Below are 25721 nucleotides of genomic sequence, written 5' to 3'. Positions count from 1 at the left end.
GCCAGGTGGTCAGACCTCACCTGGGCCGGGTGTGGGGGGCGGATGAGGAGCCCCATCGCACATCGAGGTCATCAGATATGGAGGGTGGGGTTCTCGCTAAAACTGGATGTAAGACGACAGGGCGCACTGGGGCCGGGCGGCGGCTCGGGAGTCTGACTAGAGCTTGGTCGGGCACAGAATCCTCGTCAAGGGCATCCCAGGAGGGCGCTGCACGGAGCCGCAGGGGCAAGTGCGGGCGCAGAGAGACGGGGTCCCCGGAGCAGGGCAGGGACTGGGCTGCCGGCCCAGGGTTAGGCTCCGTCTTCTCCGTCCTCTCCGGGGCAGGAACAGCAGCCTCTTGTGTGCTCCCCAGCAGGAGCCCCAGCCCCCGCCCCGGGAACCCAGGAGAGGGGACAGCCTGTGCAAAGGCGCGGGGGTGGGAGCAAGCTGGAGCCCTCCCGCAGCTGCCCCCTCCCAGGGGCAGCCGTGTCGCACCCTCAGGCCCGCCCGGGTCCCCTCCCCCCGACCCGACCCGCGGTTTGGGCTTGCAGGGCCGCGGCTGGGGAGAGTGCGCCTTGGCAGGACCGCGCCCGCGCGTCCGCCCCTCCGGGGCCCCCGCCAGTCCTGCCTGGGCCCGCAGCGCCATCTGCCGGCGGCGCGAGGAGGCGCGGCCTCGAGGCCCCTGCCGGCTGCATACCCGGGGAGGGGCTGGTACCCTGGAGACAGGCTGGCACCCCGGGGAGGCGGGTGTGAGGTGGTCCATGGGCCTCATCCTCACCCTGGACTGGGGTTAGGAGGCTGAGTTTGCACCTGGCCTCACCGCTGACTGCAGTGTGACCTCAGCCGGTTCCTGACCCTCTCTGAGCTTCATCCTAGGCCCAGGGTGGTGAGGGCACCTGTCGCCTGCGCTGGTGGGAGAAGCGGCCGCCAAGCTGGGAGCCCACATCCCGCAAAGGCTGTGCGCCCCGGTGCTGACGGTGCTTCCTAATTCTTGAGAGGTTCGTGGGGGAGACAGGCACACGGCATGGCGCAGCCACGGGCATTGCAATGTCTCACCGTCTCAAACATGGTGAGGGGTAGAGGAGATGGGCAAGGGTCAGGTCCCGGGTCTCAATAGGTGTCTCTCCCCGTGTCCCCTGGGGTCAAGGTCGGTCCACAGACGAGGCTCATGCACTTCCATCCACCAGAGTGATGCTCGGGTCCCCGACATCCAGCCTCCTGGGGGCCCTGCAGAGATAGGAGCACACGTCCTCTAAAGCGGCTCATCTCACTTTGCCCCGACCAGGACTTGCCAGAAAGTTCTCTTGTTGGAACGGGGTTGCAGAAAACCTGCGGCACCAAGCTCCAGGAACGAATTAGTCCAGGATGCTCCAGGAACCCAAAGGCCCCCCGGGGGCCCTGGGAGGGCCTGGGGCTGGGACCCGAGAAGCCCCCAGGGCTCGTGCCGCTCTCCTCTCCTCCTTCTGCCTGGAGTCCTGAGGAGGGCGTGGGCAGCTCCAGGGGACCCCACCCCAGCCCCAGCCTCACTCTTCACCCCAGTTTCAGATTCCCGAGGAAGGGGACCTAGTCAACCCAGTTACCCAGTCAGCTGGGCCAGGGTGTAGCAAGGAGCTCTCCGAAAACCAAAGGCCTTGACTTGGAACGTCGGCCATTTCCCTGGTGTGAATGCTCCCGCCACGGCCAATTTCCCGCTACCGAGGCCACGGTGCTGCCGCGGAGCTGGGAAGAGCTGCGTGGATATGAACAGCCTCTGGGACACAGGCAACAGTGAGGTACAGCCGAGAGATGAGGAAGTGATGAGTCTGGGGTGTTCACGACCTCTGTTTTTAATATAATCCACTTAATTGTAAGCTTCTATGACCGCATTTATCAACCAGCTCTCAAAACGGCTGGAAATTTAAGCACAGATCATGCAAGCCCGTTGGCGCGGCTCCAGCACACCGCTGGCCAAGGCCGCCAGGCAAAATAGCTGCCAGGGGCACCCCAGAGGCGGGGCGCAGGTCTCAGAGAAGGGGAGCCCCCCAAACGCCTTCTCTGGCAGCTCTGCAGGACGCGGCCTCCCAGGGACCCTCCTTTGTGAATGCATTTAGGGACCCAGCTTTTAACAGTCCACTGCATGATGCTGCGAGGATGGAAGGCCAGCGTCTGTGACTTGGAGCAAAGTGCAGTGCCCGCCTCCTGGGCTTGTGCTGAGCTTGGGCTGTGCTGAGCCTTAAGACACAAAGTAACATGCTGGGAACAGCGCAGGGACCCAGCAAGGCTTCAGTAAACATACCCTCCCCTCACTCTCACCTCACTCCTCCCAGCCTGTTTCCTCCTGCCACACTGTGCGGATCTATAATAGCCTTGCACAGAAGAGCGACTTAAGTCGCACAACAACTGGGGGGGGTGGGCTCTACCAGCCCCCGTTACAAAGGGGTCATGGCCTCAGAGAGGTCAACCAGCCCGCAGTCCCAGAGCTGCAAGGACTCCTCGAGCCCAGGGCCTGGCTGGGCAGAGGGAGACGCCCACGGGGCTGCAGCTAGCTGGCCTGGCAGCAGGTCCCGGCACCAACAGGCCCATGGCCCCTGCAGCGTCCTCGCTCTCAGCCCCTCCTCACACAAGCCCCACCCCGAGGGCCTCCGACAGCCCAGCGTGGTGACAAGGGTCCGTGCTAGGAGTCCCCAGTCTGCCTTCTGGACCCAGCCTCATGCTGCAACCAAGCACCTGGACCCTGGCCCCGTGTGTAAGGACGTCAGACAGAATCCTCCCTCTGCCACTTTGTCCCTGGGACAGAACACATGACTGCTATCTACTGCTGTGTAACAAATGACCTCAAAACTCAGTGGCTTAAAACAACCCACGTTTACTGTCTCACAGTTTCTCAGATCAGGAATCCAGGCTTAGTTGGGTCTTCTGTCCCAGGGCCTCTCAAAAGGCTGCTGTCAAGGCGTCGGCTGGGCCCCTCTACAGCTCTTACAGGAGACGCCCAAGAACCAGGGATGGGGTGGGGCCAAGTCTGAGGCCATTCTGGGAGCACAAGTATACCCACACACCCGTGCACGTGCCGTGCCCAGAACAAAGTGTCCAGCTCCACAGCGCTGTCCTTGGAAAGGTCCTGTGGATGCAGGAACCATTGTGACCTCGGGGGTGAGGTCAGGGCTGGTGGGGGCAGGGGAGGGCACTGCCCAGACATAGGGCTGCCCCGCCCGGCGTAAGGACAGAGCTGAGACTGGGGCCCGTGGGTTCTCCAAACCACACCCCAACATGGACGAGCAGCGTTTGGAAAAGTCGCACAGCCACACCACGGCTGACCGGGCGCCATCAGCCCTGTCCCAGAACCCCAGGCCAGCCAAGCTCCAGGCCAGGACAAGTGGGAGCCCAGGAGGGGACCCCAATACCCTGCTTCCCACCGGTGCCCTGGCCTCCCCCTGCTTCAGGAGATCGCCTTCCTGCAGGTCAGCGAGCGACACCCCTGAGGGCCATCTGGGCCCCCGAGGCCCCAAGCTGAGGAGGGAGGGGCCCTGCAGCCAGGAGCAGCCTGGGGAGGGACCTGGGGTGGGACCTGGGTTTACCCCCAACTCCTGGCAGCCTTGACCTGATGGAGGGGAGGCTGAGAGGGAGGAAGCGGCTTGGCCATCATGTCGCCCTGTGGCTGTTGACTGCTTATAAGGACCAGAGGTGTGGCGAGCCGTGTCAGTGCTCGTCCGCACATGCCCGCTGTGTGAACGAGTGGACAGATGGACGGATGGACGGATGGACTGTCCATCTGCTTCCCTGAGCCCTGGCTTCTCCGTCTGCACAGAGGTGGTGATACAACAGCCAGCGTCCTTGCAGAGACCTAAGGAACATGCATCAAAGAGGGCTCTTCTATGGCCTTCGGGCCGTGTCCCCAGCGTCCTGGGTGGGCACCAGGGACGCTCCGCCTTCCTGCCGCCCCGGCGGCTCGGAGGCTGCCCGGCGGGCTCCCCCGTCCTGGGGCAGGGCAGGCGCTGCTGGCAGGCGCTCCCAGGAGGGTTCCGGAGCACATCCCTGCCCGCGTTCCCTGCACTCCAGGCTGTTCCAGGAGGAACAGCTTCAGACCTGCCTTGAACTCAGTTCTTTGGGTCTGCACAGAGTTGCTCCCGCCCGTGTGCTGTGTTGTCAGGCCCGCCTCCTCCTCTGCCGCGTCTTGGATGCTTCTAAGGCGAGGAAACGCTCCCCCTGCAGCTGTTTGCCGAACTGTCTTCCCACTGTTTTTCTATATTTAAAAATACGTTCGATTGTGGCTGCCACGGGCCTGCAATGTGGGTTTGGGGTGAGACTCGGGGTCTCCCTCGTGCCTGTGGCCAATGCTGCCTGGCCCGAGGCCCTCCAGGCACAGAGGGAGGCCCAGCTCCGACCCCTGTGGGGTGCCCGCAGATGTGGCGCCCGCTGGGTCAGTGGGAAAGGCCGAGTCCCCCGGAGCGGCAGGAAGTGGCTGGTTTTCTGAGAGGCTGTAGAAAGAAGGGGCCCCGCAGGAGGGGTAAAGTACGCCCTGAGCCCCAAAGCAGCCACCCTGGGAAAGGGCACAGTCCCTAGGATGCAGGCTTTGGGGTCGGGGCCAGGGTCTGAACTGGCACCTTCCTTGGAGGCTGTGTGTCCTGGGACAGGTCACTGAACCTCTCTGTGTCTCGGCACCTTGTGAAGTTGGTGTGAGGGCAGCGTGGGTGAGATCAAGCACCCAGCATGTGGCCGTCCTCGTGGGCGGTGATGGAGGCCATGGTGGGAGTAGAGGGGCCCATGAGGTGACGAGAAGGGAGATGCCCATCCCTCTCTGGCAGGAAGTATCCAGCTGGGGGGAGCTGCCCTATTGCCAGAATGCCTTCATTCATTCATCGTTCATTCATTTGTTCAGTCATCCAACACCCACAGTGGGCACGTGCTCGGCCACGCCTCCCTGAACCGGGCTATTTAAAATGACCCCCGTGGCTCGTCCAACCCCTGTGCCTGCCGGATCCTCTGTGTCACTGTCCCCAGCTGACACAGGACATAGCTTCTTGCCCGTGCATCCTCTCTCCCCCAAGAATGTGAGAGCTGCAATGGAAGGGGCTCCCGTGTGTGTTGTTCACTGACACTCCGGGGCGTGGAGCGGTGCCTGGCGCACAGTAGGCATTTCATAAACGCCCACCGAACGGACGAAGGCAGGAAGGAATGATTCTGCACCGGGCACCCTGTGGGCCTCGAGGACCATAGAGATGCTCATCCGCCCTCAGGCCAGCTGCCCCCAGTCTCTGTTCTGAGCATCTTGCAAATGCTTTCATCCCAGCCTGCCCCCTGGACGCTGCGAGCTGCCCGAGGACAGGGCTGGCTGAGTCCTCTGTGTCACCAATGCTCAGACGTGCAGGGAGGCAACCTCTCCAGCACCCCCACAAGTGTCCCCTGCTCAGCCACTTGGTCAGTGGTTCCCAAAAGGGCAGATGGTGGGGAGGGTGGAGGGTCCTCAGGCTGGGCATGGCCATGTACGGACGAGGTGCCCCAGGCCACAAGCATGAATGCCATCTGGGAGGGGAGCCGATGAGGTGGGGCTGCTGGGCCCAGCTCCGGGTGGGCGGGAGGAGGAGGACCCCGCTGTCCGGGCAGCACACCCTCGCATGCACCCACTCCTCCCTCGGGCGGTCGGCCTTCACAAGGGCCTGCCCTGGGGTGCACTGGGGACCCGGAGACACCAGCACATCCCCAGGGAGACTTGGGAAGGAAAGTCAGCTGTGCCACCCGGGTTCGGGGCAGCTCCGTCAGCTGGGGAGTCAGGGCAGGCACCCCCAGCCCTTGGATGCTCTTTCCAAGTGAAGAGGGCTGAAGAGCATCTTTGCATGGCCCTGACAAGGGGACAGAGACAGGAGCAGGAAGGACGCATGCTCTGAGCAGAGGGGCCAGGCGGAGCCCGGGAGGTCCGCTGCACCGGGCTTGGGCAGTTGGGTCCAGGTCTGAAGCCTGTGGGGACAGACCCCCAGGCCCCCGTGTGCGGGGAGGGCCTGTTACAGGGCCATATCCAGAAGATCAGGACCAAGCCGATTGGTGCTTCGGCTGCATGGCTCTGCCATTCATCTTACAATGTTTGCTGAGCACCTGCTAAGGGTTCCAGACACTGTCGTAGATGTCGGGGACATAGCTAGGAACAAGAGAGAGAGAGAGGTCTCTGCCCTCGTGGCTTACACACAGCAGAGGGAGACAGCCAGTAAATGATAGATGTAGTAAATTACATGTCACAAGGCGAAAAGTGATATGGAAGAAAATGGACAGGGATGGGGTGGAGAGTGCCGAGTGAGCGTCAGGGTGCAATTTTAAATAGGTTCATCAAGAAGGTAACTATGGAGCCAAGACTTGAAGGAGGTGAGGGACTGAGCCAAGTAGGTCTCTGGAGGAAGAATGTCCACAGACTGAAGTCACAGCTGGTGCAAAGGTCCTGAGGCAGAGCCATTCCTGCTGGTGTGAGGGCAGCAGGTGCTCACCGTGACTGGGGTGGAGGAAGCAAGAGAGAGCAGGAGAGGATGAGATCAGAGGAGGTGAAATGATTGCGTTCTTACTTCTTTTGTTCTTGTTTTCTTCTTTGTTATGGTATAATTTACATACAGTCAAATTCACTCTTTTTAGCATACGGTTGTTTAAGTTCTGACAAACTCAAACAGTCGTGTATCCACTACGGAAACGGAGACATGAAGCAGGTCTATCTCCCCCCTAACCCCTCAGGCCCTTTCATAACCAACGCTCTCACAGCTCCCGGTCCCCAGAAACCACAGCTCTGTCTTCTGTCTGTGTGGTTTTACCCTTTTCAGAAAAGAATGGAACAATCGAGCTTGCAGCTCCGGGCTCTGCTCTCTCTCGCACAGCACAGTGCGTGTAGGAATCACCCGTGTGGCTGCATTTATCGGTCACTCGGTTCTTGTTATTGCTGAGAGTATTTCTGTGCACACAGCACGGTTCGTTCATGCATCCCCCAGTCGAAGGACATTTGCATTGCTTCCCTTTGGGGCTGTTACAGATAAAACTGTTACAAACGCTCGTGTCCAGATTTCGTGTGAATGTAAGTTCTTTCACTGGAGTGAACACCCAGGCGTGGAAAGCTGAGTTGGAAGGTAAACGTGGGATTAACTTTCTTAGAAAATCCCAGACTACCCGCCACCCTGGCCGTGCCGGTCTGCACTCCCCAGAGCCGTGTAGACACTGCCAGTCACTCTGCGACCTGGCCAGCACTGGGGAATTGCCCATTTTCCGACTTTGGCCATCCTAGCAGCTGGGACGTGATCTCCCACTGCGGTTTTAACCTGGTTCCCTCGTGATGAAGGACGCTGAGCACGTTTTGTTTCCTTGTTTCCGTCTGTGTGTCCCCCTTGGTGGGAGCTCGGCTCACGTCGTTCGCTTTGTGTTTTGTTTGGTTGCTGTCGTTTGGTTTTGTGTGATTTACGTATTACAAACATCATCCTTTATCAGACATGTGATTTGCAAATATTCCCTCCAAGACCAAAGCTTATCCTTTCATGTTTTATAGCTGTCTTTCAAAAAACAGAAGTTCTTAATTTTGATGAAATTCAACTCATCATTTTTTTTTCTTTTATGGATAATGCTTTTGATGTCACATCTAAGAAATCTTTGTCTAACCCAGCTCAGGAAGACTTTCCCCTGTATTTTCTTCTAGAAGTTTTAAATTTTTAGGTTTTACTTTAGTCTATGACCTATTTTGAGTTTATTTTTCACATAGTGTGGGGTATAACGGGGTATTTTTTGCTTGTGTATCCAATTATTATTGTAGCACCGTCAGTTTAATAGACTCTCTTTTCTTAATTGAGCTGCTTTTGCACTTTCATCAAAAATCAATTGGCCTCATGTGTGTGGGTCTTTTTCTGGACCCTATTTTGCTCCATTTGTTTATATTTATCTGCTTCAATCAACACCACACCGTCCTGGTCCCTGTGGCTTTATAATAAGACTTGAAACCAGTGGTGTCAGCTTCCAATTCTGCTCTTCCTCAAAATTGTTTGAGTTTCTTAGTCCCTGTATTTTTCCATATAAATACGAGAAACAACTTGTGGTTCCTACAAAGAAATCCTCCTGGGATTGCGACTGGATTTGCATTAAATATTTAGAGAACTTTAGAGAGATCCTAACGATATCAGGAGTCTCCTGGTCCATGAACATGGTATACGACTCTACTCATTGCAGTCTCCTGGATCCCTTTCCTCAATCTTTTGACTTTACAGTACGCAGGTCTTGCAATTATTTGTTAGATTTCTGCCCAAATGCCTCACGACCTTTAGTGCTGTTGTAGAGGGCGCCTTTTTATTTCAGTTCCCCATGGTTTGTTGCTAGTATGTAGGAACATGACTGATTTGCGTATGCTGACTCTGTATTTGCCAAGCTGCATAACTGGCTCTTGAGTTCTGGTAGTTTTGGGGAACCGTGGAGGGTTTTGAGTGACACGACCTGACACATTTCTTACACGGTGGAGCAAACGAACGGATAAAACATTAAGAGATGAACCACGTTCTCATGCGGCACGCGGCGCACCTGTTTAACGTGTTGCCCGGCTGCTGTTTGTCGGGCTCACCGTTGCTTCCCTGGGGCCTAGGAAGAGCCAGCCTCTCCCACTGCAGGTCTTTGGAAGCAGGAACCAAGAGGAAACGAGCACCTGAGGTCATGAAGCGGGGGGAGCAGAAACCCACTCCTGCCATGAGGGATCCACGGGAGGGCGCTGTGGGACAGCCAGGCTTGTGTGGCACCCCCAAAATGAAGGATGCCCACTTTCTGGGCCCCTTATGGCGATGAGCACTGTCTGGGGGAGTCCTGTTCCCACACTAGCAGAAGAGGAGGAGGGAAAGACGGGGTGGGGAGGAAGGAGAGGAGGAGAGGGCACAGTCAGCCTCAAGGGACCCCCATCTTCCCTTGCTCCTGCCGCACACTTCTCCTCAGGTCTCTCACGCAGGCACTAACGCCCTGAAGCACCAGGAGGTGGGGCCGGGGGCGTATCACGGGCAGGTGAGGGGCAACACGCCCGGCCTCAGGCTCCTCCTCCTGCAGCTCCCCGGCCGCCCTGAAAGGCCCCACCAGTGATGGCTCGGTAGCCACAGCCGTCTCACTTGTGGTCCTGGAAAGACTGGCTCCTCAAGTCAGTGGGAGAGCTGGAGCCGGGGTTGCTTGCCCTGCCCTCCATGTTCCGCAGCCGTGTCGGTCCCGCCGACCCTTGATGGGAAGCCAGGCCCTGCCGGGCCCACAGGTGATGCCACCTGCTCAACAGTGTCCCTGAGGCCTTAAGACCCCTCCTCCCCCGGCTCAGCCAGTCCATGGAAGGAAGGAGCGGACGCATGGGAGGGCGCGGCCAGGCCCACCCAGACCGCTGCAGCTCTTGGCAATGACTGCCCTTGCATTGGTGAACAGACACGGGGCGTCCGGATGCGGACACCCAGGATCCCTTTGCCATTTCAGAATCCCCTCACACGTCTTCGAATCCCATACAAGGGCACCTCAGGACTCTGCCCACAGGGACAGACAGGTGCACCCCGCCACCGTCGTGCTCCGCAAGTCGCAGAGCAGCCAGGCCGCGCTGGTGCCCAAGGAGCACAAGATGTTCATGGAGGAAGCCTACAACGCGGGTGACCACCAGCCCTGGGACGCGGGCGGGCCGGGGTGCGGGGTGGTCAGGCTCCAGGGGATCCCGCCGTGTCCCTCCGCCCGGAGAAGTCCTGGGGATGAGAGCCGGGGGGAGTCTGGAACCTCGGAGATGTCAAGGGGAGAGGACACAGTGAAGCTTCCTCCAGAGACTTGCACCCCCTCCGCGGCCCCTTCACACCTCCCAGAGGCACCATCCAAAGCCCAAAAAATGCCCTCTCTCACACCCCACCTGCCACTCTCCTCCCACACCCTGTCACACCTGAGACCCTCAGCTCAGGCCTGGCCCTCTCACTGATCTGCTTTTCTCCGCATTCAAAGGATCACTTGCCCTCATCCTTCTAGGCAAAGTCAAATTGCCACCTCCTCTGAGAAGTCAGGCCTGACTGCGCCTCCATCTTGGTCAGGATTTATTGCCCCTACCCTCTCTGTGTACCTAGGGCCTTTTATGTAACTACCCCGCAGAACCAAAGTGCACAGATACTGGGTAGGGCTCCTCTGGGCTGGAGGCTCCTTCAGAACAGAGCTGGGCCCTGACTCCTCTTTGAGCCCCCACACACAGCTCTGTGACCACACAGAGCAAACATCACTGAATGTCGGATGACTGGAGAGAGGATCAGGAATGAAAGAGTGAATAGATGGAAGGATAGAGGGATAGATGACTGATTTATGAATAGATGTGCGGATGGATGGATGGGTGGATTTTAAAATGAATGATAGCGGGTAGATGGATGGATAGATGAATTTAAATAGGTAGATAGATGGGCGGATGGATGGATGAATTTATTAATGGATGGGTAGATAGATGGGTGGATGGACAGATGAATTTATGAGTGGATGGGGTATAGATGGATAGATAGATGGATGGATGGATAGGTGGATGGGTGGGTAGATGGATAAACTTATTAACAGATGCATTGGTGGATGAGTATAAAGATGGACAGACAAGTGGATGGATAGATGGATTGATAGACAAACAGACATATGGATGAACGTGTGGGTGGCTAGACAGATGGATTTATGAGTAGGTGGATAATAGATGAATGGGTAAATGGGTGGATGAAAAGATGGTTGAATCAATGAAAGGATGAAAATATGCATGGGTAAATAAGGTTGTGCAGATCTGCATGCATTCCTGCTTCTTATCCTATCTTGAACCCCAGGAGGACTGTTGAGACACCAGGAGGCCCAGGATTTTCCAGTGTGTTCAAGTCTCCAGGCTTCATTTTCCGATCACTCCTTCCCATTCCCAGCCCTCCCCTTCCCTGCCCACCCAGCACTGCCGGCTCAGTGTGACCTTCCCGAAGGCCATTCACCCTCACACCCTCTTGCCATCTGCTTTAGCCATCTGCTTCAAGATGCTCCGGGACCTGAACAGTGCAGACTCCCTCCGCATGAAGTACATCATCAAGAAGATCAAGAACATGGCTCAGGGGGCCCCCAACCTGGTGCTGGAAACCATCCATGACTACTTTGTAGACAACATGGAGGTGGGAGCTGCTGGGGCCATTTGGGGCAGGCATGGGGAGCAGAGGAGAGAGCTAGATCCCAAGGAGGGCTCAAATCTTGGCTTCTCCATATAGCAGCTTCATGATTTGGGGCAAATCAATCTCCTCATATGTCCAATGGGCAGAGGGGGAAGGGAGGAAAGTAATGGGAGATGTATTGACCACCCTCAGAACAGTCTCATGATATAGATATTACGATCCCAATAGATGAGGAAACTGAGGCTTAGGTAAGGGGAGTGATTTTCCTAAAGTCACAGAGTCTTCAAGTGGTAGAGATGGATGGGTGTTTGGATGGGTGGTTGAGTGGATGGATGGGTGGATGAGTGGATGGATGGGTGGATGGGTGGATGGATGGGTGGATGGGTGGATGGATGGATAGGTGGGTGGGTGGATGGATGGATGAGTGGATGGATGGATGGATGGGTGAATGGATGTATGGGTGGATGGATGGATGGATGGATGAGTGGATGGATGGGTGGATGGGTGGATGGATGGATAGGTGGGTGGGTGGATGGATGGATGAGTGGATGGATGGATGGATGAATGGGTGAATGAGTGGATGGATGGATGGGTGGATGGATGGATGGATGAGTGGATGGATGGGTGGATGGATGGATGAATGGATGAGTGGATGGATGGGTGGATGGGTGGATGGATGGATAGGTGGGTGGGTGGATGAATGGATGAGTGGATGGATGGATGGATGGGTGAATGGGTAGCTGGATGGATGGGTGAATGGGTAGATGGATGGATGGGTGAATGGGTGGATGGATGGATGGGTGGATGGATGGATGGATGAGTGGATGGATGGGTGGATGGATGGATGAATGGATGAGTGGATGGATGGGTGGATGGGTGGATGGATGGATAGGTGGGTGGGTGGATGAATGGATGAGTGGATGGATGGATGGATGGGTGAATGGGTAGATGGATGGATGGGTGAATGGGTAGATGGATGGATGGGTGAATGGGTGGATGGATGGATGGGTGGATGGATGGATGGATGAGTGGATGGATGGGTGGATGGATGGATGAATGGATGAGTGGATGGATGGGTGGATGGGTGGATGGATGGATAGGTGGGTGGGTGGATGAATGGATGAGTGGATGGATGGATGGATGGGTGAATGGGTAGCTGGATGGATGGGTGAATAGGTAGATGGATGGATGGGTGAATGGGTGGATGGATGGATGGGTGGACGGATGGATGGATGGATGGGTGGGTGAATAGTTGTGTGGATGATTGGGGGGAGGATCTGTCTGAGTTTTAATGAATGAATGAATAAATGAATGAAAGAATGAACTGACTTTAGAGACGGAATGCTTTTAAAATCTCACAGTAATTCCCTGAGTATAAGGACAACTTTCTATTCATCTGTCTCTGCAGAAACTAGTTCAGGGTCTGCATAGAGTACATATTCCATAAATGGTTATTGGACAAATGGCCAAATTCATCCACTTGTGATCTTTTCCTTCTGGCCTCCTCACCCTTCCCCAACCTGTGCTCCCCCTGGCGGCTCGCCGCATGGTCAGACACAACTTGTCTCTGAGCCTCCATCTACTCTGTCACCCGCAGATCTCCACCCGGCACAAGTTCCGGCTGTTCCATGTCCTGGAGGCTGTCATTGGAGCCATTGACTCCCTGGAAGATACCTGGGAGAAAACCTTCATAGAGCTGGCCCTGGAGAACATGACCAAGTCCACGGTGGGCCTCCCCTCCCCAGCACATAGACCGTTGCCCCGGGGGTCCAAGTAAGGCTGGTGGTGCCCAGCCTTGTGGGGGACCAAGTGACTTCTGTCCAGTTTCTCCCCATCGGCTCCTTCGGAGGGACAGCCTCACACCCCCATTTATAGTGAGGAAGGGAGGTTCAGCAAGCTCACTGCTCATCTCAGACCACAGGGCCCATAAGTGCAAGAGCCGAGTGTCCACTGTGGCACTGAGTGCACTTTCCCCAGAAGTCCCTGCCCAGAGGTGGGCTAGTCAATAAACACGTGACCCGTGACGGTCAGAGAGCAGTGACCAGTCACCAAGGCCACCACCACAGGTCCAGGCCCTGGCTCTCCCTGAAGCGGGAAGCGGCTTAATTTAACCCTCCCATCTGGTGTTTGTGAGTCCCATGTCCAGAGGGAGGGACCGAGGCCCAGAGAGTTGAGGAGACTTGCCCGCAGTCCCCACCCGGCTGTGAACAGCAGGTGTGACCGGCTCCCACATCCCCACAGAGGCGTTTGTGAATCCGTTCTAGTGGGACTAGATTTGTTTTCTCTCTAAAATTCTTTTCTTAATTTTTAGCTCGTCTTTGTGAGACACATCAGGCATATTGTAAAAGTGCAAGGCATCTATGTAGAGTCCACAGACTAATGATAATAAAGAGCTGCTGGGGGGAGGGGGCGGTGCCCCAGCCTGGCGAGTGCCGCAGGACAACAAAGCTGGCCCATGTCCGGGGGTGTGCCCTGGCGTCAGCCTCTCTTGGTGGGGGGGGCGGGGGGTGCTGCTCTGCACTTTGTGCTTCCAAGCGCACGGCCGCCCACCTCCAGCTCTCCAGCACAAGTCAGGCAGGCCAATCTTGAGACCATGCATTTCTGGAAATACCTCTCGTCTGTTTCACCATGGACTCTGCGTGAAGGTCATTGTCCCATGGTCTTCTTCCCCTAGTGCGACTGGAGAGGCTTCAAAACCTTCCTGACCACTGGTCCTTTATCCACGACCTGCCCCTCCGCCGGCGGCTCCTAGAGCCTTCTCTCGCGCCGTGTGCTCTGCCATCCTGTGACGTGCTGTCTCGCTCCGGGTCTGTTTTCAGCCACCAGGCTTTGTGGTCTCGGGTCCGTGCGGTCTGGCCTCCCGGGTCCTCTGCTTCTGGAAGATTGCTTACACGAATTCACTGATGATGTTGTCCCAGTGTGTCTCTGTTCTGGGTTTCAGGAATGCCTAACGCTCCAACACAGAACTTCCGATAATTCCTGAAGTTCTTTCCTTGCCTCTGCTTTTCCCTCTCTCGCTTCTTTGTTCTGCTCTCTGAAGATTCCTTCTTATCTTTCAGGCCTTCTGTTGAGTTTCCCATTTATGCTCTTGCATCTTTAACTTTCAAGAGATCTTGATTTTGTTCTCAGAACGTTCCTTTTTTTGTACCGTTCTGTTTATAGCATCCGTGGATGCAGTGTCTGTTCTTATCTCTCAGAGGATATTAAAGAGAGTTTGGCTCGAAGTTTTCATCTCTGTTTGGCCTCCCTTTCCTCCAAGTAGCTTTTTTTGTGGGTGTCGCCGGGTGTGTAGTTGTGGGTTTCAGTCGCTTGCACGTCTGGGGGCTCCTCCAGCGTGGCTGTCTGCCTGTGGCTGGGAGCTGACAGGGCGCTCCGAACACACAGGTGAGGGGGTAAGATTTGGGGTCCACTGTAGAGTAATGAGGTGAGCCCACTGCGCCCCTCCAGGCCCCCCGTGTCGGCAGCTCTGTATCTTTCCTCCTGGGATGTCCAGAAATCCCAGAGAAGACCCCGATCCAGTGCCTGGCCTGGAGGCTGTGACCGAAGGCAGCGCGGTTGGCAGCGCGGCCCGTGAAGGGACTCTCCCCTGTGCTTACAGGCCTGGCCTCCCAGCTCAGTGACCTCTGCTGGCTCTCTCCAGAGACCAAGCTTCCAGACTTTGCTGGACCCTCCGGGTGTGCAGATAGGGCAGGGCATGTAGGCATCTGACCCATTCTTGAACCACTTCACCTGCATCCCCACCACGGCAATTCCAGGGTGCAGGAGACGCCGCCTCCTGGGTCTCCATCAGACAATAAGAAGATTGTCTGGCGTAGGCGAGCCTGGTTCTCAGCTTGCCCCGCTGCTGGCTTAGCACTCGGCCTGGGTACCTCTCCTCCATCTGCTTTCCAGCTTCCCGAATGTGGTTGCTGTCATCCTTTTAGAAAATCTCCTAAATGTAGTTCAGTTGAGGTCTTTTTTTGGAAGAGTAAAATCAGATTCAATCCATCTGAACGAGAAGCCCTCGTAAATGATAAATGGCAGAATGATTTCATACGATGATTCAGACAGCATCCCAGGGCACACAGGGAGGGGCCTTTCAGATGCCACCAAATGCAGGGCCCCCCCCCCGGCCCCAGCCAGCGATGGTCCTGTGACACCTCCTCACTCCAGCCACCTGACGGCTCCCGCTAAGAAGCGGGGAAGAGAGAAACTCAAGATTGGAGCGAGAGCAAAGGAAACACCACACACTCGTTGAGAAAGTACCAGGTGTGGCAACACAGCGCCGGGCTCCAGGTCAGGGGCGGTCCCTTCCTTCCTGACGGCCCCTCCACCAGACTGTGGAGGCCCAGCCAGGGGACCAGCCCGCTGGGCCTCTGACCCCGGCAGCTGACACTCTGCCTCCTCAGGCCGGGGAACTCCAGACAGCAGCATAGACTCGGGTTCTGAATCCGTGGTGATGAAGAACCAAAGGATGTGGCATTGTCCTGAGCTGCCAGGAACCCGGGAACACAGGTGGCACGGACTAGAGCCTTCAGGACACAGTTCCTGAGCGTAGGCCTGGGGGCGAGCTTTAGAAACGGACTAGGATGTGGATACACAGGGCAAGTGGGAACTGCGTTCCAGGCGGAGGGCACAGCCTGAGCAAAGGCTCCGAAGCAGGAAGAATGATGAGGGGTTTCTGGAACTGTAAGAGGATCAGGAATCTTGGGAGTCGCTCAGTCCTAAGCCCTGGGGTTAAGCCTGAGCTCCACCTGCCAGGTGTGTGTGTTGGGCCCCTGGGCCTCCATTTTCTGTCCCACAGATGGGTTGACAATGGCTACCCTGCCCACCAGACCACACCAGGTGTGAAAAACCACAGCTCCATCCAAGCACCCGCTCTTGCTTCCACTTCCCCACCCCAGGATCTGGAAGAGGTGTACCAGGATGCGGCCAGCAACGTGCTGGTGGCCATCTGTAGGCACTCATGGCGGGCGGTGGCCCAGCACCTGGAGACCGAGGTCTTGACGGGCGTCTTCCCCCACCGCAGCCTCCTCTACGTGATGGGCATCCTGACCTCTAACAGTATGTCCCACCCTTGGGGTCTAAGGGCCCCCTACTGCTGGGTGGGTGACAGGACTACAACTCCAACCCAGTTCTCTGGATCCCAAGCCTGGCTCACTGTCCTCAGAGTTCACTTCCTCCATGGAGCCAGAATGGACAGAGGCAGGACAATGTCACCCTGACTCAGTCCAGTGTCCAAGGGGTTGGGGAGATGGGGCCCAAGATCTGGCTCTGGCTGTGGACACCAGACCTGGCTTCCAGTGACCCCCCTCTCTCCAGCAGAACAGATCTTCAACAATGGAGAGAAGGCGTGCTGGGAAGAGCAGCTGGCCCAGGTAGGGAGGGAGCCCAGCCACTGGGGCCTTCTGCAGGGATGATGTGGGAACGACAGGGAGCGGGCGGCAACCCAGTGTGGATGGGCACCTGCTCAGCCCTGAGAGGGGGAAGAGGGATGGGAGGGAGGGAGTACAGGGAAGGAGGGGGAAGGAGGGAGTGGAAAGGATGGAGGGGGAAGGAGGGAGGGGGAAGGAGGGAGGAGGGGAGAGGAGTGAGGGGAGAGGAGAGAGGTGGAGAAGTGGGAATGAGGGGGGAGGAGGGAGGGAGAAGGGGGGAAGGAGGGAGGGGGAAGGGGAGGGGGGAGGAGTTAGAGAGGAGGAGGGAGACCCCCACTTTACAGATGAGCAAATGGGCTTGAGGAGGAAAAGGGACTTGACCTCAGTGGTGGGGCTGGTCCCTGGGGAGCTGGGACTTGAATCTTGGCCTCTAAATGCCTGACACAGAGCCAGTGTCCAACACATACAAGGGCCAGAGAGGATGCAGAGGCCAGATCTGAGAACAGGGGAGGAAGGAAGCAGGTGGGAGTGGATAGAAGCCACCACAGCCAAGGAGTGGTGTCATGCAGGTCCATCTCTGACCACACACCCAAGTGAGGGGCATGTGTGGCTGGAAGAAGGGACAAGGGACCTGGCAGACCTGGGTTAAAGTGCAGATTCAACCAATCACAGCTGTGTGGCCTGGATGACCTATTCTCCTCTCCATATCTTAGTTTCTCATCTGTTAAATGGGGATAAAAGTACCTGGATCATGGGGCCAGCCCCGTGGCCAAGTGGTTAAGTTCAGGCACTCTGCTTCAGCAGCCCAGGGTTTCGCTGGTTCGGATCCTGGGCATGGACATGGCACCACTCATCAGGCCACGTTGAGGCAGCATACCACATGCCACAACTAGAAGGACCCACAACTAAAATATGCAACTATGTACTGGGGGGATTTGGGAAGAAAAAACAGGGGGGAAAACAAAGAAGATTGGCAACAGTTATTAGTTCAGGTGCCAATCTTTAAAAAAAAAAAAAAGTACCTGGATTGTATGTTTGTTGTGAAGATTATAGGAAATAATCCATATAAAGTGCCTGGCACTGTGCCTGGTACACAGGAGGCCCTCATTAAATGCTAGTTATCATGATCATGTAGTAGCAGCAACAGCAGGATAGGAGGGATTAATGGCATCTAGTAGAAATAAAACCAGCAGCAGCAACAACACAAGTAATTAATAGAAAAATGAGACAGAAAATCATTCAGGATATAGAAGACTTGAACAGCATAATTAACCAAATTGATCTAATTGACATTCCTTTCAAATGAAAATAGAACATTCACCAAGATAGATCATTTGCTGTGCCATATATCAAGTTTCAATAAATTTAAAAGGACTGAAGTCAAACAGAGTACATTCTCTGACCACACCACAAATTAAAAATCAATAGGAAAAATATATCTGGACGCACTAACATCAATGGATAGATCATCCAGACAGAGAGTCAACAGGGAAACCTTGGCCTTAAATGAAACACTAGACCAGATGGAATGGTTCTTTGAAAATATAAACAAAATTGACAAACCCTTAGTCAGACTCACTATGAAAAAAAGAGAGAAGACTCAAATAAGTAAAATCAGAAATAAAAGAGGAGAAATTACAACAAATACCACAAAAATACAAAGGATTATAAGTGAATACTATAAAAAGCTGTACCCCAGCACACTGGATAACCTAGAAGAAATGGACAAATTCTTAGAATCATATAAACTCCCAAAACTGAGTCAAGAAGGAATGGAGACTCTGAATAAACTAATCACAAGAGATTAAATCAGTAACCAAAAACCTCCCCAAAACAAAAGTCCAGGGCCAGTTGGCTTCTCTAGTGAATTCTACCAAACATTCAATGACCTAACATCTATCCTTCTCAAACTCTTCCAAAAAACTGAAGAGGATAGGAGCCTTCCTAACTCATTTTATGAGGCCAACCTTACCCTGATCCCAAAATCACACAAGGACAACGCAAAAAAAGGAAAATTACAGGCCAATATCCCTGACGAACATAGATGCAAAAATCCTCAACAAAATATTAGTAAATCGATACAACAATACATCACAAAGATCATACACCACGATCAAGTGGAATTTATTCCAGGGACACAGGGATGGTTCAACATCCACAAATCAATCAACGTGACACACCACATTAACAAATGAGGAATAAAAATCACATGATCATCTCAATAGACACAGCGAAAGCATTTGACAAGATCCAGCACCCATTTGTGATAAAAACTCTCAATAAAATGGGTAGAGAAGGACAGTACTTCAAAATAATAAAGGCCACATATGACAAACCCACAGCCAACATCATACTCAATGGGGAAAGACTGAAAGCTATTCCTCTAAGAACAGGAACAAGACAAGGATGCCCGCTGTCACCACTCCTACTCAACGTAGCATTGGAAGTCCTGGCCAGAGCAATTAGGCAATAAAAAGAAATAAAAATTATCCAAATTAGAAAGGAAAAGGAAAACTGTCCCTATTTGTGTGTGACATGATTCTATATAGAAAACCCTAAAGAACCCACCAAAAAGCTGTTAGAAATAATTAATAGATACAATAGTAAAGTTGAAGGGTACAAAATGAACACACAAAAATCACAGAAAGAGAAATCAAGAATACAAGCTCATTTATAGCTGCAACAAAAAGAATAAAATACCTAGGAATAAATTTAACCTTGGTGAAAGACCTGTAGACTGAAAACTATATGACATTGTTGAAAGAAATGAAAGAAGACACAAAGAAATGGAAAGAGGAGCTGGCCCCGTGGCTGAATGGTGAAAGTTCCATGCATTCTGCTTCGGCAGCTCGGATTCATGGGTTCGGATCCCAGGTGCAGACCTACACCACTCGTCAAGCCATGCTGTGGCAGTGATCTACATACAAAATGGAGGAAGATTGGCACAGAGGTTGGCTCAGGGCTAATCTTCCTCAAGCGAAAAAAGAGGAAGATTGGCAATGGATGTTAGGTCAGGGCAAATCTTCCTCAGCAAAAAAAAGAAAGAAAGAAAGAATTGGAAAGATACTCCATGCTCATGGATTGTAAGAATTGACATAGTTAAAATGTCCATATTACCTAAAGCAATCTACAGATTCAGTGCAATCCCTACCAGAATCCCAACAACATTTTTCATGGAAATAGAACAAAGAATCCTAAAATGTATGTGGAACAACAAAAGACGTTAAATAGTCAAAGCAATCCTGAGAAAAAAGAACAAAGCTGGAGGCATCACAATCCCTGATTTCAAAATATACTACAAGGATATAGTAATCAAAACAGCATGGTACTGGCAGAGAAACAGACACACAGATTAATGGAACAGAATTGAGAGCCCAGAAATAAACCTACACATCTACAGACAGCTAATTTTTCAAAAAAGGAGGTGAGAATGTAGAATGGAGAAAGGAAACTCTCTTCAATAAACGGTGTTGGGAAAACTGGACAGCCACGTGCAAAAGAATTAAAGTAGACCAATATCTTACACCACACACAAAAATGAACTCAAAACGGATTAAAAACTTGAATGTAAGACCTGAAACCATAAAACTCTCAGAAGAAAACATAAGCAGTAGGCTCTTTGACATCTGTCTTAGCATTATCTTTCTGAGTATCGTGTATCCTCAGGCAAGGGAAACAAAAGAAAAAATAAACAACTGTGACTACAACAAACTAAAAATCTTCTGCACAGCAAAGGAAACCATCAACAAAACAAAAAGACAACCGAACAATTAGGAGAAAATATTTGCAAATCACATATCTGATAAGGGGTTAATGTCCAAAATATATAAAGAACTCACACAACACAACAACAACAAAAAACAACCCAGTCAAAAAATAGGCAGAGGATATGAACAGACATTTTCCAAAGAAGGAACACAGATGGCCAATAGACACATGAAAAGATGTTCAACATCACTAATCATTAGGGAAATACAAACCAAAACAATAGTGAGGTATCAACTCATGCCCATCAGAATGGCTATCATTAAAAAGACAAGAAATAACAAGTATTGGAGAGGATGTGGAGAAAAAGGAGCCCTCGTACACTGCTGGTGGGAATGTAAATTGGTGCAGCCACTATGGAAAACAGTATGGAGATTCCTCAAATAATTAAAAATAGAACTATCATATGATCCAGCTGTTCCACTTCTGAGTATTCATGCAAAGAACACAAACACACTAATTTGGAAAGATCTGTGCAGCCCTATGTTCATTGCAGCATTAATCACAACAGCCAAGATGTGGAAACAACCCAAGTGCCCATCAATGGGTGATGAATGGATACAGAAGATGCGGTATATATATGGATACACAATGGAATACCACTTAGCCAGAAAAAATGACGAAATCTTGCCATTTGCATCAACATGAACGGAGCTTGAGGGTATTATGTAAACAAAATAAGTCAGACAGAGAAAGACACTTACCATAAGACTTCATTCATATGTGGAAGATAAACAAACACATAGGTGCAGAGCAGATTGGTGATTATTAGAGGGCACAAGGGACATGTGTGTATGGTGACAGATGGCAACTAGACTTTTGGTGGTAAATACAATGCAACCTATACAGAAGTCAGAATATAATGATGTACACCTGAAATTTATATAATATTATAAACCAATGTGACCTCAATAAAATGTATATACGTGGAAAAATTCCAAATATTTGGAAATTACACAGCACACTTCTAAATACCCATGGGTCAAAGAAGACATCAAAAGGAGAACTAGAAAATATTTTGAACTGAATAAAAATGAAAACACAACATGAAAATTTGTGGGGTTCCATGAAAAGCAGTGCTTAGAAGGAAATTTACAATTTTTAATGCCTATATTAGAAAAGAAGAAAGATGTAAAGTCTATTTTATAAACTTCCATTTTAAGAAGTTTTCCAAAAAGAAGAGCAAATTAAACCCAAAGTAAGTAGAAGGAAGGAAATAATAAATGCTGCAGTCAGGGGATGTGGCTCAGTGGTAGAGCGTATGCTTTGCACGTATAAGGCCCTGGGTTCAATCCCCAGCATCTCCATGGGTTTTTTCCCTTTTTCTCTCTAATCACAATTACACAGTGGGAAGGCAAAGCAGCAAAAGGGTCCCAGATGCCCCTGCTTGGAATCATAAAAGGGACTGACCCAGTGGTGTAGTGGTTAAATTCGTGCACTCCCCTTCAGCAGCCTGGGGTTCACGAGTTTGGATCCCCGGCACAGACCTAGCACCACCCATCAAGCGACACTGTGGCGGCATCCCACATACAAAGTAGAGGAAGACTGGCACAGATGTTAGCTCAACAACAATCTTCCTCAAGCAAAAAGGGAAAGATTGGCAACAGATGTTAGCTCAGGGGCAATCTTCCTCAGAAAAAAAAAGAAAACACTATAGTAGAAATCAACAAAACTTTTTAAAGGAACAAACAAACAGTAGAGAGTGAATAAAACCAAAGATAAGTTATTCAAAAAGATTGATAAAATGACAAGCTTCTTGATAGACTGATCAACAAAATAAAAAGCACAAAACAGCAATATCAGAAAAGAAGAAGGAACATCACTGCACATCTTTTAGGCATGAAATGGCAATAATGAAATATGATTCCAATAAATTAGGCAACTTAGATTGAATAGACAAAGTCTCTGTAAAACACAATTTACCAAACTGACACAAGAAGAAATGGAAAATCTGAGTAGTATCTTCTTGTATCAAAGAAATTGAAATCCTAATTGTAAACCTTCACAAAGAAAACTCCAGACTCAGATACGTGACATTAGTTGATTCTGTCACACTGGTAAGGAAAAACTAATATCAATTCTACACGAATTCTTTCAGAAAATAGAGGAAAGAACACTTCCCAAATCATTTATGAGGCCAGCACAACTCTGATAACAAAGCCAAAGATATCACAAGAAAACTGCAGACTAGTATCTTTAACAAAATATCAGCGAACTGAATCCAGCGATATACAAAAAGGATAATACACCAGGAGCAAGGGGGTTTTATCCCAGGGACGTGAGGTCAATTCAACATATGAAAAGCAATAAATGTAACTCAACTCGTTAACAGAATGAAGTGTTAAAATTACGATCATCTCAATGAAGAAAAAGCGTTTGACAAAATGCAGCGTCTACTCATGATTCTGAGGTGTGTTTTCCAGCACCAGCCACCAGGTCTCCAGTTCTCAGCAGACACTGAGTGGACGTCCTACAGTCTAATCGTTCTGACACTGTCTCCCTGGAGAGGACATCAGACCCCACAGGGTAAGGGCGCCGTCCCGCGAGACCTCGTCCCCGATTCAGATGCCAATTGCAAGTCCAGGTTGTCCCGTGTGCTTCTGACCCACCAGCCATACACAGGGAGGTTCCCACGACCCCCTCCTTGGGTTCAACTAATTTGCTACAGCGGCTCACCGAACTCAGGAAAACAGTTTACCTACTAGATTACCAGTTTATTAGAAAAGGGTGTAAGTCAGGAACAGCGTGATGGAAGACATGCCCAGGGCAAGGCGTGGGGAGGGGGCACGGGGCTGCCATGCCCTCACCAGGTGCGCCCCTCTCCCAGCACCTCCACATCATCACCACCCTGAAAGCTCTCCAAACCCCATCCTCTGGGGTTTTGGCAGAGGCTCATTACCTCGGCACGACGGATGAAATCACCGACCGTCGGTGATTCAACTCAGGTTGCGGGGAGGGGACTGACAGTTTCAACCCCGTCGTCACACAGCTGGTTCCCCGGGCACCCAGCCCCCATCCAGTTTTGGGGGGATTTCCAAAGGTCACCTCATTAGCATAAACTCAGATGTGGTTGAAAGGGACTTGTTACAAATAACAAAAGACACCTTTGTCGCTCTAATCACCTAGGAAGCTCCAAGCATTTTAGGTGCTCTGTGCCAGGAACAGGGATGAAGACCAAAGATATTTTTCTTGTTATAAATCACACATCGCAGTGATAAAGGCTCTCAACAAAGTAGGAACAGCGGGAAACTGGTACCTACGAAAAATCTACAACTCACATACCTATTGATGATCAGCTGAACACTTTCCCAACGAGATCAGAAATAAGGCAGAAACATCCATTTTCTCCACGTCTAGTCAACATTGCACTGAGGTCCTGACCAGTGCAATACAGTAAGAAAAAGCGGGGGGAAGACGTCCAGATTGCAATGGAAAAAGTAAAACTGTCTTTCTCTGTGGACAACATGATTTCATTCATAGATAATCTTACAGAAGCTTTAAAAAAATACCAGAACTATTAATTACTAATAACTGACTTTAGCAAGATCTCAGGACATAAGATCAATATACAAAAGCCGATTGAATTTCTATATACCAGCAACAATTGGATGAGTTTTAACAAAAACACTGATACATCAGTATCAAAAACATAAAAGAGTCAAAGACAAATTTAGCAAAATATGTGCAAGATCTTCACAAAACATTGCAAAACAAAAATTAAAGAAAACCTAAACACGTGGAGATACATGACGTTCACAGATAAGAAGAGTCAATAATGTTAAGACGCCAGTTCTCCCAAAATCGACTTATAGGTTCATACAATGACAATCAAAATCCCGGCAGACTTTATCATGGAATTGAGTGTGGTCTATAAATTAAAATTTTATATGGAAATTTCAAAGGGCCTGGAAGAGCCAAAACAGTCTTGAAAAAGAACAAAGTCGCAAGGATTATGCTACCTGATTTCAAGATTTGCTATACAGCTACAGTCAACAAGACAGTAAGAAATTGACACAGATTAAGCAAATAAATCAATGGGAACAGAATAAGAATCCTAAATAAAAAACCACATTTATGGGGCCAGCCCCGTGGCGGAGTGATTAAGTTCTTTCTCTCTACTTCGGCGGCCCAGGATTTCGCCAGTTTGGATCCTGGGCACAGACAGGGCACCACTCATCAAGCCATGCTGAGGTGGCGTCCCACATAGCACAACCAGAGGCACTCACAACTAGAACATACAACCACGCACTGGGGGGCTTTGGGGAGAAGGGAAAAAAAAAAGATTGGCAACAGATGTTAGCTCAGGTGCCAATCTTAAAAAAAAAGAAAAAAATAGTCCTTAAAAATAAACACATTTATGTGGTCAGTTAATTTTCCTTGTTCTTTTTTTTGCAAAAATGCCAAAGCAATTCAATAGGGAAAGAAAAGTCTTTCTGAACAAATGGTTCTGGAACAATTGCATATCTATAACGAAAAAAAATGAATGTTAATGCTGTTGACGCAAATAACTGATAATCAATCTATACATCAAAAATGAGGTGAGTTTCATACAGGAGCCAATTCGAGGACTGGAGCCTGGGACAGCGACCTCCACCAGGGAGGGACGCATTTGGAGAAGTGAGGTGCACGGAGTGGTTGCAGACCATTTTGGAACAAGAAACATACATCAAATATGACAGGAATACTTTTTTTCTTTTTACTGCAATCACAAGAGGTTTTGCTCCATACCGCAGGTCGCTCTGACGCTGGTTTCTGACAAGCATGCTTGTCTTTAAACAAACGCTGATAGGGAGGGAGGCAACATCCTATCTTTAAAGGCAGCGTTCTTTGCTTTGGGACACTGTAAATGTTTAAAGCAGATGTTCAATGCATGCTTCCCAGGCCATTCTGGAAAAGCACGGTCAGGCCAAATCGGTTTTAAACCCAAACAGCTTCCTCATACACCTCAATCTATTCACTTTCCTTCTTGATTTTCATTTATTCTATCAATGCCTGCCCCAAACCATTCACAAAAATTCATTTGAGATGGAACTAACACCTAAATGTAGAAGCTAATACTAAAAAAGCTTCTAGAAGAAAACGCAGGAGAAAATCTTGCCAACCTTGGGGCAGGTAAATATCTCTTAGGACCCAGAAAGCACTCATCACAAAAAGAAAAAATGCATACGTTGGACTTCATAAAAATCAAAACATCTGCTCATCAAACAATACCACTAGGAAAGTAAAAAGGCAAGCCACAGACGTGGAGAAAATATTCAGCAGACTTACATCTGACAAGGGATCGTATCCAGAATAATGAAGAACTCTTACAACTCAGTAAGAAGACAAGAGCTCAAGCAAAAAAGTCAGCAAAGGATTTAAATACACACTTCACAAAGGAAGGCATATTGATGACTGATAAGCCAATAAAACAATTATCAACATCTTGAAACCCCAGGGAAATATCAATTTAAAAAACACAATGAGGTACCACTACCCATCCACGGAGAAAGCTCAGATGAGAAAGAGCGACACCATCACGTCGACCAGGATGTGG

At 51.1% G+C, this 25721-nt stretch overlaps 1 protein-coding gene and 1 non-coding gene across 2 annotated transcripts in view; both read left to right on the top strand.

The window, feature by feature from the left end:
- Positions 1-3225: 3225 nt before the first annotated feature.
- LOC106832339 (maestro heat-like repeat family member 5) overlaps positions 3226-25721 on the top strand; it is a 68316-nt gene continuing 45820 nt past the window's right edge. The window contains exons 1-7 of the mRNA XM_070480908.1: positions 3226-3331; positions 8897-8949; positions 9440-9563; positions 10924-11069; positions 12664-12792; positions 15950-16109; positions 16371-16423. Coding sequence (XP_070337009.1) covers positions 3226-3331; positions 8897-8949; positions 9440-9563; positions 10924-11069; positions 12664-12792; positions 15950-16109; positions 16371-16423 — 771 coding nt within the window. The remainder of the gene's footprint in view (positions 3332-8896; positions 8950-9439; positions 9564-10923; positions 11070-12663; positions 12793-15949; positions 16110-16370; positions 16424-25721) is intronic.
- Positions 21421-21492, top strand: TRNAA-UGC (transfer RNA alanine (anticodon UGC)). The gene has a single exon. It is a non-coding gene; the product is annotated as a tRNA-Ala (tRNA).

The sequence above is a fragment of the Equus asinus genome, chromosome 12 (assembly GCF_041296235.1).
Source record: "Equus asinus isolate D_3611 breed Donkey chromosome 12, EquAss-T2T_v2, whole genome shotgun sequence".
Lineage (NCBI taxonomy): Eukaryota > Metazoa > Chordata > Mammalia > Perissodactyla > Equidae > Equus > Equus asinus.
Note: the sequence above shows the minus strand (reverse complement) of the source record. Positions and strands in the feature narration are given on the sequence as shown.